A 16364-nucleotide genomic window follows, 5' to 3' on the forward strand; every position below is an offset into this window, starting at 1 on the left:
AAGCACAGAATCGTCTAGAATGTCATTGTGTGCTGTAGCATTAAGATTTCCCTTCACTGGAACTAAGCGTTCTTGCCTGAAACATGAAAAACAGCTCCAGACCATTATTACTCCTCCAACAAACTTTACAGTTGGCACTATGCATTTTGGCAGGTAGCGTTCTCCTGGCATCCATCAAACCCAGATTCATCAATCCAGAGAATGCGTTTCCACTACTCCAGAGTCAAATGGTGGTGAGCTTTACACCTGCAGTCAGGTCAAGACCCTGGTGAAGATGATGAGCATGCAGATGAGCTTCCCTGAGACGATTTCTGACAGCTTGTGCAGAAATTCTTCGGTTGTGCAAAACCACAGTTTCACCAGCTGTCCTGGTGGCTCGTCTCAAACCATCCCGTAGGTGAAGAAGCTGAATGGGGAGGTCCTGGACTGGCGTGGTTACATGTGGTCTGTGGTTGTGAGGCCGGTTGAACGTAATGCCAAATTCTCTAAAACGACGTTGGAGGCAGGTTATGGTAGAGAAATTCACATTCAATTATCTGGCAACAGCTCTGGTGGACATTTCTTCAGTCAGCATGCCAATTGCATGTTCCCTCAACTTGAGACATCTGTGGCATTGTGTTGTGTGACAAAACTGCACATTTTCGAGTGGCCAGTTATTGTCCCCAGCACAAGGTGCAGATGTGTAATGATCATGCTGTTAAATCAGTTCATTGATATGCCACAACTGTCAGGTGGATGGATTATCTTGGCAAATGAGAAATGCTCACTAACAGGGATGTAAAAAAAATATGTGCACCAAATTTGAGAGAAATGTGTTATTTTGTGTGTATGGAACATTTCTGGGATGTTTTATTTCAGCTCATGAAACGAACACCTTACATGTTGCATTTATACTTTTGTTCAGTATATTATGACCACTCTGTGGAAATCTGAGACTCTCATGAACACAATGGTGTTCTCCGTTTTGCCATTGGACGCTCTCAAGCCTCACAAGACTCATCTGAAGGTCCCCGGTACCAGTTTTAAAAAAGGAATGGAAGTATATATGGAGATATTTATCCCCTTATTTTAGGCATTCAACTACATGTAAAAAGACATTTCAAAAAATGTTTCCTGATCTTTCTTATCTCTCTCAGATATAGGACAGACACTGCAGAACAAAGTTCCTTTAGATTTTTTGGGGGACAATCTGTTGTTCCATGTAGTGAATCTGTTATTCAATGCATTTCTATTGGCTCTATGCATTTCTATTCACTAGCAGTAATGCCAAATTCAATGTTTCATCCAATCATTTTTGTATATATTATATATTTTTATACCTTAAGGGGACTTAAAATTCTAAATCAAATAGCTAAACGATTGTTGGTATGACCATCTTAAAACAATGCCATATGTTAGCTTAGAACCAACCCCCCACCTCCCCTCCACCGGCTTAGACAGGGCTTCGACTCTAGACTCTAGAGGGTTATTAGAGAGTGTGCATGCACGTGTGAGCAACGCAGGAGACTGCACAGCATGTCAGTCCTGTAAAGGGAGCAAAGGTCAGATGGTAATGATGAGAGATGTCCCATTTGCAAAACAAAACCTTTTCACTCGTATTCAAAGCACTGCTATAAAATACACATGCAAACATGATTTCACATTCAAAGAGAGACTATTCTACACAATATATGCATGCAGACTTACTTTCTTCATCAATCTCTCAATCCCTCAAAGACACGTGCATGCAAACTCACACATGCGCACACACACGCACACAAACAGGCACCTTCCAGAGTTGAGTAGACCTCATTAGAACACCACAGTGCCAGTGGTAGCAGTGCACTCCTCCACTCCTCTACTCCCAGATTTATTGATGCAGCATTTTTCACCCTGCCTTTACCGCGCCAGTGAAGGCACTTTGGGGTATTATAGTGCTGCAGAAGGCCGGCCTGGCACTCAGATGGCAAAAACACAGTGGGTGCTGTGGCCCCTGTGCCAACCCCCATTACTGGTACTAAAGCCTGGGCTTTAAGGCCCTAAACGCAAATTAACAGAGAGCCAAATTGCTGACACTGTGAGACTCAAAGGTTCAGAGTGAGTACAGCCCCACATCTCATCCACAGCTAGAGACGACCAGGTCAAACAGTAGTAGTGGGATATACCGTTAACATGGTAGGAGCTAAAATCATTCTATGTATTGCTGTTGTGGTGGAATGATGCAAAAGGGTTGATAAGGAAGTGTGCTAAGACAAAATACATCATACTTACAGCTGGCACTGGTCTCCCTTGATCCCCTTGGTTTGACAGTAACATTTCCCTGTCGACACCTGACATAGATTGGCATGTCCGTTGCACTTGCAAGCTGCCATGATCAAATAAAACAAAGGGAGGAGAAAGAAAGAGAGAGGAGAGCAGGGGAGAGAGGAGAAAGAGGACAACACGGTCAGTCTTCTCACAATGATGCACAACACACAAACCTGTGAGTCAAACCTGTAAGTCAGTGAGTCAGACAGGAGAGTGACAGGGCTGAACATGGGCCTGAGTTCTCGGGTGAATCTGACGTCTTCCTGGACTGTTCTGTTTATGTCTAAACACCACTCTCTGGTGGCAAAGGGGTCAACACTGGTGTCCTCACCTAATAAAATCAGTGACCTTGGGTTAGCCAGAGGGGAGTGACAGTGAGTCACATAATGTGATAGTTACAGAGGACAAAACAGCATTGAATATAAACATATTGCACACTCAAGAGCAACATTAGGCAGATACAGTTTGAATGTTTACAGCAAGTCAATGTTTAAATCATGACTGTTAGCGTCTGTATATATGCTGACCCGAAACCTTGGGGATAAAATGATCAGTTGAAATTGCATGTGTATGTCAAAAAATGATGGGACTGGGGAGTGTGTTTATAGTTACTCATTCTGAGTGGTCTGATCGAGAGAATGCAGAGGAAATGGATAGAACGCTGTTTCAGAGCAATGAGGTCAAGGTAACCTGGGGCAGAGAGGGCATAATGAGAACAAAATACTCTTAAGCCATTATATGAGTGAGTCTAAGTACATGATTCCATAGAAGGGTCCTTTGGAGGAAGGGCTGTTGACATATACACAACACAAAAGTATGTGGACAACCCTTAAAATGTGTGTATTCGGCTATTTCAGCCACACCCGTTGCTGACAGGTGTATAAAATCTAGCACACAGCCATGCAATCTCCATAGACAAACATTGGCAGGAGAATGGCCTGTACTGAAGAGCTCAGTGATTTTCAACGTGGCACGGTCATAGGATGCCACCTTTCCAACAAGTCAGTTTGTAAAATTTCTGCCCTGCTAGAGCTGCCCTGGTCAACTGTAAGTGCTGTTATTGTGAAGTGGAAATGTCTAGGAGCAACAACGGCTCAGCCGCCAAGTGTTAGGACATTCAAGCTCACAGAACGGGACTGCTTAGTACTGAAGTGCATAGCGTGTAAAAAAAATCATCTGTCCTCGGTTGCACAACTCACTACAGAGTTCTAACCTGCCTCTGGAAGCCACGTCAGCACAATAACTGTTTGTCGGGAGCTTCCTGAAATGGGTTTCCATGGCAGAGCAGCCGCACACAAGCCTAAGATCACCATGTGCAATGCCAAGCATCGGCTGGATTGGTGTAAGCTCGTCGCCATTGGACTCTGGAAACTCGTTCTCTGGAGTAATGAATCACGCTTCACCATCTGACCCAAATCTGGGTTTGGTGGATGCCAGAAGAACACTACCTGCCCGAATGCATAGTGCCAACTGTAAAGTTTGGTGGATGAGGAATAATGGTCTGGGGCTGTTTTTCATGGTTCGGGCTAGGCCCCTTAGTTCCAGTGAAGGGAAATTTTAACGCCACAGCGTTCAATGACATTCTAGACAATGCTGTGCTTCCAACTTTGTGGCAACAGTTTGGGGAAGGCCCTTCCTGTTTCAGCATGACAATGCCTCCATGAACAAAGCAAGGTCCATATAGAAATGGTTTGTCGAGATTCCGTGTGGAAAAACTTGACTGGAGTGCACAGAGCCCTGAACTGAACCCCATTGAACACCTTTGGGATGAATTGGAACACCGACTGCCAGGCCTAATCATCCAACATCAGTGACCGACCTCACTAATGCTCTTGTGGATGAATGGAAGCAAGTCCCTGCAGCAATGTTCCAATATATAGTGGAAATCCTTCCCAGAAGAGTGGAGGCTGTTATAGCAGCAAAGGGGAGACCAACTCCATGTTAATGCCATGATTTTGGAATGAGATGTTCAACGATCAGGTGTCCACATACTTTTTCCATGTAGTGTATTTTACATGTGTATCTTAAATCATAATAGAGAAATAATTTATTGTTGGAATATTTGTGAAACATTATGAGTCTTAAATGAGGCCTGGGTAAGCCAAAATATCACAAATCGTCTAACTTTAATTAAGCATTTCTCAATTATGCTTTAAGATACACATGTCAAATAAATGATCTCTGACTCATCCAGCTCCTGACAGAAGTTTGACAGATATTACTCCAGATATAACAGTCTGTTCTCAAAGTACATAGGCAAATACTTTCACTCTCTCAGAAACTTTGCCAAAACCAACAACAAACAGTTCCACCCATAGTGACGAATCATCAGGACAAAAACAACACATTGCATAGAGCCTTAGAAATATCCCATTAAAACTTGACTTTCATACACAAAGTATAGACAGACCCTTAAGGACCACTGTGATATCCCTGACACTGGCAAGAAAAACTAGAGCATCCTCGTCCTTCTCCATACTGCTGTTCTGTAGGAGGCACGGAACCCAGTGAAGTGCACCACTAACTAACTACTGCAGCAGTAGAGACATGCCACTTCAATTCCACTGGCTGTCCTATTTTCAGAGAAACACAGAGAGATCAAAATAATGGAATTAACAGGGAAAATACAATGAGGATTCTGTGTTGGGAGGCAGTGCAGCTTGTTAGCTTTTCATCTTTGGGGCATATGCTCTACGAGCGGTAGCTCTCTCTGTGCATCCCAGCGCAAATTCCCAAATGGCGCTCTCCCCCTCCTCCATCTCTCCCTCCCTCTTTTGAACAAAGCCAAATAGAGAAGTTTGACAAAGAGATGTATTGTATTTTTTCATCTTTAATCAGATGTAACTGACCCAATTAAAGAAGCTGACACAGAGACAATGTAAGATAGCTCTCAGTAAATATTTTTTCATGATACTATTCCCTTGACAGCAAAGTTAGTATTTTCTGTACAATGAGATGTTTTGGTATTTGGTATTTTATTAGGATACACTGCCCTCTCTCACAGCCCTAGTGGTATCTGTACTACAGCATAACGTAAACACGCTATCAAACATACCCAAACACATCCCACACTTCCATAACCAGATACTTGTTCACACACACAGACACAGTCACACAGTCATACCAAAAACAAAAAAGCAGAAATATATTTTTGTGATTCAGCTATACCGTATTTGCATTATACGTTTTTGAAAACAGTAAGACAAGGGATTTACTCAGTTGGAATTATGCCTAGCTACACAGACAGTTTAGGACTAATGTAATACTGTATGCAGTACTCTGGCTCAATGTAAGCATTAAGAATGTTCTAACATTCAGGCTTAGTGTAGATGATGTATGATACATTGCCAATCGAGGAAAATCTGATAGCAGCCACAATGAAAATAGAAATTGGATAAACAGAATGAATGATCATTGGCCCAGTGCATGTATAGCTCTGTGACTACATTGTCAAACTTCCAAAGTGTCTAGTATGCATAGTATTAACAGGGGGTTAGCTCTTGTAGGCTGTGCTGTAGAGACAGGGAGCAGCCTGCAGCTGTAGAGCTCCTCTCCTCTCTGTGCAGAGCAGACACTGATATGATTTATGGTTAAATTAGGATCTGTATAAAATGTACTATCATAATAGGAGCAGAGCAGTGGGCTTCAGGAGCTGCTGTTTAAGCACTTAGACAGGAAGATGTGGGGAGCATGGACTGACTCAACACCACTACAACAGGGTCTACTGCAGATATACATACACATACACGCACACTGATACACACACACACACACTCGGAACTATATACATGAACCTAAACGGACAAGGAACAAACAAGCACACTCTTGTGCCTATGCTTGTGGAAACATAAATATAGTGTACAGTACATACACAAATGCATATGAGCAGACTCACAGCCCTGACCCTCACTTTACTCTTATAATTTCAAAACGGTGGTTGTCTACGGGTACTGCTTCTAAAGTTCTCAACAACCGACACGTCTACGCATACCAGCAGGAGAAACCCCAATGTATCTCTTAGAATGCTGAGACACAATGCAGCTCACACTTCTGAGCCAAGTTCTGAGACAGCAAGCTGTGATAGCTAGCTGATTGGCTACAAAGGCTGGTCTGACACACCTGAGCCTTCCATACTGCACACTCTGGTCCTGTGAGACTTGCCACATCTTAGATTGTGTGTCCTTATAGTGTAACACTGTGTGGTGCATGGTGGCATACAGGTAGCAGTGGTGTCTAATGACATTCACTGTCAGTCCCTCTAGGGCCCTCTTTTTGCTGAGGTTAACACACACTACGTTCTAAAAATGAAAGGAGAAAAAAGGTGTCTTTGAGGTAGCTTTGCGGGGCAGAAATACTGGACTAAGAAGTAATTGCAGAACCCATTGATGTGATTCAAAATAGTTTCGTGCCAATTTAGCAGATTTAACACTGTAACCAGCTCACAGGGCTTCAGTGTTTGCCTGTTTAAAACCTTGCCTGTTAAATCAGCCATTGATTCAGGCCAGAGAATCCAGGTGAGTGGACTCAATATAATAAATTAGACAATTAAGCGCCAGGGGGAAACTAGCCTAAGACTCCTTCTAGCCATCTAGGAATAGAGTTGAAGTCACCTGCTGGAAACTGATTGATTTCTAACAAGGTGGAACAGTACCCTAATCCCTTATATGCTCCCTGGCTAGATCAATTACATTTACAGTGGGTATGCCTGCATTTGGCTGCTCATCCATTCATTCAACATGGCATGTGTCACTGCTAGTTATTTACCACACTAAAACCTCTTTTGATTGAGTATGCCTTGAAAACAGTATTGCATTAGGAGCCACTAAACTCTGATGTGTGGGAGGGGATTGGATGTGAAAAAGCATCACACACCATATTTTCTGCTGACAACGCAAAAATAAGATACCCAAAAAAAAAACTCTAACCAAGGAGCGGATTTGATATAAATCATATTTCCCATTCCTCGTGCAAGCCCCTGCAGAGCCTACAATTTCTCACCCCACTGCATCCTGCATCTGTGCGTAAGAGACAGCAGATCTAATGCACATACACTACAATGGAGGATGTGTGTGTGTGTGTGTGTTCTTCTACCCTTGTGGGGACCAAGAATCACAAAAAGGCCCCACAAGAATAGTAAAAAGGAAAATGCTCCCCTTTGCACATTAGGACAAGGGCTATTTTAAGCTTAGGGGTTTGGGTTAAGGTTAGGAATTGGGTTTTGGTTACAGGTTAAACCTGCAATATGCAACTTTTTGGGCGACCCGACCAAATTCATATAGAAATGTTATAGATCTTTCATTCTCATTGAACACAAGTCTAAGGAGCGGTAGATCTGTTCTATGTGCGCTATTTCTATGCTGCCCATTCTTAAGTTTAGTTTTTGCGTCATTTACTTTCGGTTTTGTACACCAGCTTCAAACAGCAAAAAATATTTAAAGTTATGAAACATACAGTACATTTCACAGTAGTTTAGATGGTACAATGATTCTCGTCACTATACTTGCTTGTTAATCACAAACTAAAATTAGGCAAACTATTAGAATTTTAGCAACCAGGAAATGGCGGAGCAATTTCTGCTTAGTGCACCTTTAAGGTTAGGGATAGGGAAAATAGGAATTTGAATCGAAATTCATTTCAGGTCCCCATGTGTGTTGTTGTTTAAATTATTGTGTTACATAAACCAGGTTTCCATCCAACCTACATGTCGGTAAAAAAATGTCATGACAGGCCTGATAGAAACAGCAAATGTGTCTGTAAACTTTGCAAATGTCCCCCCACAAAATACAATAGACAAAGTGAGATATTTTTGTGTCAGTAAAACTAATTATGGGAGAAATGGTGGTGGAAACGCCTTTATGTGCAAATATTGATATAATAACCAGTATATAGGAGTAAACTTGGAGTCACGCGATGAGATGTTGTGTGGTACTCCCACTACGGCTCAAGAAAGCATGCAGTTTATTAGGCTACAAATTAAATAAGTTATGATAAACTTCACAGGCTGGTGAAAGTGCACAAATAAAATATAAAATCTAATTCTATTTGTCACATGCGCCGAATACAACAGGTGTAGACCTTACCGTGAAATGCTTACTTACAAGCCCTTAAAACCAACAACACATTTCAAGAAATAGAGTTAAGAAAATATTTACAAAATAAACTAAAGAAAAAAATCAAATCAAATCAAAAAGTAACACAAGAAAATTATAAAAGAATAATGAGGCTATATACAGGGGGTACCGGTACCGAGTCAATGTGGGGGTACAAGTTAGTCGAGGTCATTTGTAAAGTGACTATGCATAGATAATAAACAGCGAGTAGCAGCAGTGTAAAAACAGAGAGGGGGGGTGGTAGCAGAGAGAACAGTCTATGAATTGGGTGAATGGAGTCTTTCACAATTTTTGGGCCTTCCTCTGACACTGCCTAATATATAGGTCCTGGATGGCAGGAAGCTTGGCCCCAGCGATGTACTGGGCCGTACGCACTACCCTCTGTAGTGCCTTACGGTCAGATGCCTAGCAGTTGCCATACCAGGCGGTGATGCAACCGGTCAAGGTGCTCTCGATGGTGCAGCTGTGGAACTGGGGACCCATGCCAAATCGTTTCAGTCTTCTGAGGGGGAAAAGGTGTTGTCGTGCCATCTCACAACTGTCTTGGTGTGTTTGGACATTGATAGTTTGTTGGTGATGTGGACACCAAAGAACTTGAAACTCTGGATCCACTCCACTACAGCCCTGTCGATGTTAATGGGGGCATGTTCAGCCCTCCTTTTCCTATAGGCCACGATCAGCTCCTTAGTCTTTCTCACATTGAGGGAGAGATTGTTGTCCTGGCACCACACTGCCAGGTCTCTGACCTCCCTATAGGCTGTCTCATCATTGTCAGTGATCAGGTTGTGTTGTCAGCAAACTTAATTATGGTGTTGAAGTTGTGCTTGGGCACGCAGTCGTGGGTGAACAGGGAGTACAGGAGGAGAATAAGCATGCACCCCTGATGATGAGCTTGATGCTCCTTTCCAATAAATATCTAGGGTCTTAGTCTGGTGACATAACGATCGATGCTTGGCTGACATTTGATAAATAAAAATGATCTCAAACATTATGCGGATTTAGAATATTAGCATGAAAATCTGTCGTCAATTGGATGGAAACCTAGCTATAGAGAACAAAGCATTGACTGAAATCTTGATCCTAGTACTTGGTCGGCAAGTTTTTTTTCATGGATGACCATGGTAATAAATGCTCTTCTTTTAATTGACGATTTACTATTCACCTCACAAGACAAAAGCTAAAGCAACATAACCTCAATCCAAAGGAATAAATAATTTTCCTTGCACTGCACTGACCACACCTCGCATAACCATCTACCCCCTCTCACTTTTCTGTACTCCCCAATCCCCTCCACCTCCCACCTCCTCCCTTCCCATGTCTCTTTTAAGTTGTGAGGAGCTGACCCCTGCCAGCCGTCACTACTTGTCAACCCTCTAATTGACACTTAAATCCTCCTCTGTGTTTAGCTGGAGCTCCACAGTGGAAAATAATACTGCAGGAAGTTTCTATAGGAACCACCAGGCTGATATACCCTCAGCTACACCCACTATACCTTAGAACCTATAGGCTGAGACTTCTACACATCACGGTAGAGGAGTTTAATAAGGGTGTGACAGGACAATGGATCAGTGAGACAGAGCTCCAAATGAATTATATCCTACTCAATCTGTTGAGGTGTCAAACGCCAGGCATGCAGGCATCAACATTATTGACTGATCTCTTTGATTTGAAGAGGAGGAGTTGAAACAACGGTAGTGGCATGTAGCACCCACCACTGCGCAATATGAGAAGGGTTCAGTCTGCTAACGCTCAGAGTTCCATCAGAACAGGAATGGTACTTGAGTTGTTTTTACTAGCCACGAGAGCAGGTGAGGCTGCCTTCCACCCCTGCAGTAACTATATCTGGAGTATAGGTGAGGAGGGGGACAGAGGTCTTTCTATACTGAGTGTACAAAACATTAAGGACACCTGCTCTTTCCATGACACAGACTGACCAGGTGAAAGGTATGATCCCTTCTTGATGTCACTTGTTAAATAAATTTCAGTCAGTGTAGATGAAGGAGAGGAGACAGGTTAAAGAAGGAGTTTTAAGCCTTGAAATAATTGAGACATGGATTGTGTATGTGTGCCATATAGAGGGAGAATTGCAATGCTGCTGGGTTTTTCACGATCAACAATTGTCCCTGGGTATGGTCCACCACCCAAAGGACAGTGGGAAGCATTGGAGTCAACATGGACCAGCATCCCTGTGGAACACTTTCGACACTCAATATTAGGAAGGTGTTCCTAATGTTTGGTATACTCAGTGTACATGTGTGTTCCTAGTAAACATAAAGCTTTGCAGGTCTTTGACGACACAGCAGGCCTGTTTGGTTCTCTCCTCTGACTGTTCATCTCCCCGGCCAGCCTTTCAACCTCCTCTCCATTCATCTCCATAGGCCTGCCAGCAAATGACAAGTTCAAATAATCATGTCATGAATAAAATAATTGAATTGGAACCAGGAGCAGAAATTGAAATGTGCCAGCATTTTACAGTTCCTTTCTCCTGTCCTTCGAAGCAGTCAAAGGGGCGAGATTATACTGTACTGACTGATGTTGGCAGGCAGCATGGTGTGCCTAGTGTTCAGGATAGCCTGAGTTAAGCCTCCTCAGTGCTGCTGAAGAGGTGTATTGACACAACAACATTAACACACTTCAAATATCATATACAAATATCAAATCAAATTGTATTTGCCACATGCTCCGAATACAACAGGTGTAGACCTTACGGTGAAATGCTTACTTACAAGCCCGTAAACAACAATGCAGTTAAGAAAATAGAGTTAAGAAAATATTTACTAAATAAAAGAAAATAAATTCAATAATATATACAGGGGGTACCGGTACTGAGTCAATGTGCGGGGGTACAGGTTAGTTGAGGTAATTAGTACATGTAGGTAGGGGTAGTGACGATGCATAGATAATAAACAGCGAGTAGCAGCAGTGTAAAAACAAAGGGGGGGGGGGGTTGATTAATTGTTCAGCAGTCTTATTGGCTTGGGGGTAGAAGCTGTTAACCTGTTTGGGCTGCAGGGGCAGTATTGAGTAGCCGGATAAAAGGTGCCCATTTCAAACGGCCTCGTACTCAATTCTTGCTCGTACAATATGCATATTATTATTACTATTGGATAGAAAACACTCTCTAGTTTCTAAAACCATTTGAATTATATCTGTGAGTAAAACAGAACTCCTTTTGCAGCAAACTTCCTGACAGGAAGTGGAAAATCTGAAATCGATGCTCTCTTCTAGGAGCTGCCTATTAAAGTCCTTGATATTTATTCGTTTAGGTGCACTTCATACGTCTTCCACTAGATGTCGACAAGGAGTGAGAGAAGAAATGGAGTGAATAACTTGATCTGGGCTCGTATAAATGCTCTTTGTATGACGTGTCACCAGTTTCCTGTTTTCTGGAGAGCGCGTCAAGGGACCTGGATTTGCCTTCTGATAAGCTGTCGTTATGGACGACTAATATCTCCGGCTTTGATTTTATTTGATACATGTGACAATATCATTGTAAAGTATGTTTTTTCAATATAGTTTAATCAGATTGACATTTTTCGGGAGTTTTGCCGTGTTCCGTTCTCTTCCATTTGTTGACATGGAGAGATTCGCGCCACTTGGCAAGTGTGCTTGCTAAATCGAGAGGGAAAAGGGCCGTTCTAAATCCAAACAACGATTGTTCCCGACAAAGGACCCCTTGTACAACATTCTGATGAAAGATCAGCAAAAGTAGGACCCATTTTATGATGCTATTTCATATATCTGTCGAACATGTTGTGCTAGTCGTTTGCGCCCAGCTTTTGGGTACTCTCTCGCTATACCTAAGCTGGATGTCGTAATGAAGTTATTTTTAGAATTCTAACACGGCGATTGCATTAAGAACTAGTGTATCTATCATTTCCTATACAACATGTATTTTTTTGTTATGTTTATGAATAGCTATTTTGTCAGAATATGTGTGTCAGAAAGTGTCAGAAAAATATCCGGTCGTTGTGGGAAAAAGATGCTACGTTAGCACAATGTATAACCACTGATTTCAGCTCTAAATATGCACATTTTCGAACAAAACATAAGTGTATGTATAACCTGATGTTATAGGACTGTCATCTGATGAAGCTTATCAAGGTTAGTCAAAAATTATATATATTTTGCTGGTTTGTTACGATCGCTAACTTTTGCTACTGGGAAATGGCTTGTGTTTCTGGCTATTGTGGTAAGCTAATATAACGCTATATTGTGTTTTCGCTGTAAAACACTTAAGAAATCGGAAATATTGGCTGGAATCACAAGATGCCTGTCTTTCATTTGCTGTACACTATGTATTTTTCAGAAATGTTTTATGATAAGTATTTAGCTATTTGACGTTGGTGTCTGTAATTACTCTGGCTGCTTTCGGTGGAATTTCTGATTGTAGCTGCAATGTAAACTATGATTTATACCTGAAATATGCACATTTTTCGAACAAAACATAGATTTATTGAATAACATGTTATAAGACTGTCATCTGATGAAGTTGTTTGTTGGTTAGTTTGGTTGGTTCTTGGTTAGTTAGGTTGGCTTTGTGCATGCTACCTGTGCTGTGAAAAATGTCTGTCCTTTTTTGTATTTGGTGGTGAGCTAACATAAATATACGTGCTGTTTTCGCTGTAAAAGATTTTAAAAATCGGACATGTTGGCTGGATTCATAAGATGTGTACCTTTCATATTGGACTTGTTAAAAAATATATTTTGAATTTCGCGCCCTGCACTTGAAGTGGCTGTCATATTGTGGCTGGCCTTGGGCTTGCAGCCAGAAGAAGTTTTAAGGAGCCTTTTGGACCTAGATTTGGTGCTCCGGTACCGCTTGCCGTTCGGCACCAGAGAAAACAGTCTATGAGTGTGACTGGGGTGATTGGAGTCTTTCTGAGAATTCTCTGGGTCTTCCTCTGAAATCTAAAGCAGCAACACTGTATGTGCAGGTCTCACACGTTGCAAACAGAGACACTGACTATAACACATCAACCCTCTTCTCTGAAAGTGAGGGTAAATCCTTTATTTTTGATTTAATAGAGGCCTACCAAATCTCTATCTCCGGTTGACAAAGGACCTTCTAGGCAGACGACACAGGTAATTGTAGAGCGGTCTGTCTGTAAAGAGCACGACCTTCACAAATCCTTCAGTAATGAAGGTAAATCTAATAACCCATGTGGATCACAAACGATGCCCGGCTAAACATGATTAAGTGTCACTGAGCATTGCCTATGACATAAGGAGGGGTGCAGCAAGATGTCCAGTGAGCCCTAATGGAGATGTCAGAAAGACAAAATGGAGGCGATGATGGACAGGAATGGAGAGGCGGGGAGGGGCAAGCTGTTCTGATCCTTCTCTGATAAATCATGTTGATCTTTGTTTGAAGACAATTACATTGTTTTTTGATTGATGTTAATCAAGCTATTTGTCTAATCCTATCCCTTTTGGAAGGATATCATTTTCTACCTACTTCATAAATCTAAACCATACAGATCTATCGTCATTTGATCACTTCGTTGTCGCAGATAATTTTATTGCGCAGCAGGAAATGCAAATAGTAGTGTATTCAAGTTTAAAAAGGTATCTAAAGTGTGTAATTTCCACAAAACATTGCTTGATTTGCCCTAATGAAAAAAGTATCAACCCCTACAAAAATGGCCATTAATTATAATCCACATAATTCAGATTTCCTGTTGTTGCAGGATTACGATAGCATATCTGAACACTGTGACTTAGCATTTAGTTCCTAAAACGATACTTGAGTACTCACATCCAGTGTAACACACCTGTGATATGTTATCATGAATAAGCACACATGGCCCCCCACCAGAGACTTTTTCACATTGTCTAGATAAAAAACTAAATGGACATTGCAACCTCATGTCACGACTCCCACCGAAGGTGGCTCCCCTGCCTGTTTGGGCGGCGCTCCGTGGTCGTCGTCGCCTTTCTACTAGCTACCACCGATCCCCTTTTCCTTTTCTGTTTGTTATGTCTTATTGGTTGCACCTGTTTCGTGTTTGAGTTTTGATTCAGGACTATTTAAGCCTGTTAGGCCCGCCTGCTTTTGTGCGGGCTTGTTTTCTGTTAGTCGAGGTTTGTTGCGTGTTGTGTTCCTTGTGCCCAGTTTTGGGCTGGACACTTTTGATATTCGCCTGTTGTTTTGGCCGTTTATTTTGGATACCGCAATAAAGTTTGGTTTCCCCCATTATCCTCTGCTCTCTGCGCTTGACTCCACACCCACCACTCCTGGCTGTGTGACACCTCAATAAGTGACTCTACACCCACACAACCTCCCGGGATCTGTTTTCTACCATAAGCACTTTAGAATCCATGAATTTCCACTGTGAGCGAGTAGGCTTCTCTCCTGGCCCTGAGAAGAGCTCTGTACGTGTCTCTAGCATATGGTGGAATTACAGCTTCAGACTCCCCTGTTTGGGAGGCGGCACCGATGGGACTGTTGGTGTTTCAATTGAGGATCTCCATCTAATTAAACATCTTCAACAAAGTTAAAACCAGACATGAGTGGTGCTAAATATCAGCAAAGCTTTTTTCTCACTAGGATAGATTTAGCACATACATGTCTCTCTATGTCCCGGTTGTGTAGACCACGGTTTCTCAAACTCGGTCCTTGGGCCCCTGGATGGAAGTTTTGGTTTTTGCCCGAGCACTACACAGCTGATTCAAATAACCAATTCATCATCAAGCTTTGATTATTTGAATCAGCTGTTTAGTGCTAGGGCAAAAAAACTAAACGTGCTGCCAGGGAGGGCCTGGTGTAGACCATAGCTATTTAATGCTTAGCGTGAAACCATCTCTTCTGAGAACTAATCATTTTCTGCTAAAGAGGGTTTGGATTTGGTCTTCTATCTTGCCTTTGTTAGATTGTGAGGAGTTGGCAGTTTGTTGAGATAAAAGGGACTTGCTATTCTGGTTTTAATGATCGTGTAAGGTCAAGGGCTATGAAGGCAGATAAAGGCTCATGACCCCTCTGACATGAGGGAAAGAGTGAGAGACAGGCCTACTCTCCACACTCAGCAGATTAGTGTATAATAGGAGGGCATCACTCTCCGGTTGATGTATCTGCTAAACTTGACCTGCAGTTTTGACATGGTAACGAGACGCATAATAATTCAACTCCCACCACTCCACATCAGGTTGGCTAACAGGAATGAAATCCTATAGCAGTAGATACCTTTTCCAGATCAGAGCGCTGTGTGTGTGTGTGTGTGTGTGTGTGTGTGTGTGTGTGTGTGTGTGTGTGTGTGTGTGTGTGTGTGTGTGTGTGTGTGTGTGTGTGTGTGTGTGTGTGTGTGTGTGTGTGTGTGTGTGTGTGTGTGTGTGTGTGTGTGTGTGTGTGTGTGTGTGTGTGTGTGTGTGAGCAGTGGCCAGAAATACGGCCGCTGGAGTGGGATTGACTGGACAGCATGAGGCTGCTGGAGTGGGATTGACTGGACAGCATGAGGCTGCTGGAGTGGGATTGACTGGACAGCATGAGGCTGCTGGAGTGGGATTGACTGGACAGCATGAGGCTGCTGAGAAGGGTGCTCTACTGGCATGCGCCTTCCTGGCCCTGGTACGCATATACACATTTTTTTCAGATGATGTAGGCGTTAATACAAATGTACAGTACCCTGACTCAAGCGTTCACATTCTGCATGGATTCACACACAACAGCGTCCTTCCACACTCAACATGACAGCCACTAATTTATACCCCGCCACTGCCAAAAGGTGTGTGTGTGTCAAAAGGTGTGTGTGTGTGTGTGTGTGTGTGTGTGTGTGTGTGTGTGTGTGTGTGTGTGTGTGTGTGTGTGTGTGTGTGTGTGTGTGTGTGTGTGTGTGTGTGTGTGTGTGTGTGTGTGTGTGTGTGTGTGTGTGCCTGCATGTATATGTGTACTATATGGGTCGTTCCACCTCAAAAAGGAAAAGAAAGAGGATCTCAACATCCACCATCTTGGATTGTTCTGAAATCATTTCT

The 16364-nt window shown here is 42.5% G+C and overlaps 2 protein-coding genes across 2 annotated transcripts in view; one reads left to right on the forward strand and one right to left on the reverse strand.

Moving 5' to 3' along the window:
• Nucleotides 1-16364, reverse strand: part of LOC129858385 (attractin-like protein 1) — a 345360-nt gene that overhangs the window by 195557 nt on the left and 133439 nt on the right. The window contains exon 21 of the mRNA XM_055927569.1: nt 2251-2344. Within this exon, the coding sequence (XP_055783544.1) occupies nt 2251-2344 (94 nt within the window). The remainder of the gene's footprint in view (nt 1-2250; nt 2345-16364) is intronic.
• LOC129858393 (uncharacterized) overlaps nt 1-16364 on the forward strand; it is a 168300-nt gene that overhangs the window by 52861 nt on the left and 99075 nt on the right. The window lies entirely within an intron of this gene.

This window comes from Salvelinus fontinalis, chromosome 1, assembly GCF_029448725.1.
Source record: "Salvelinus fontinalis isolate EN_2023a chromosome 1, ASM2944872v1, whole genome shotgun sequence".
Taxonomy (NCBI): domain Eukaryota; kingdom Metazoa; phylum Chordata; class Actinopteri; order Salmoniformes; family Salmonidae; genus Salvelinus; species Salvelinus fontinalis.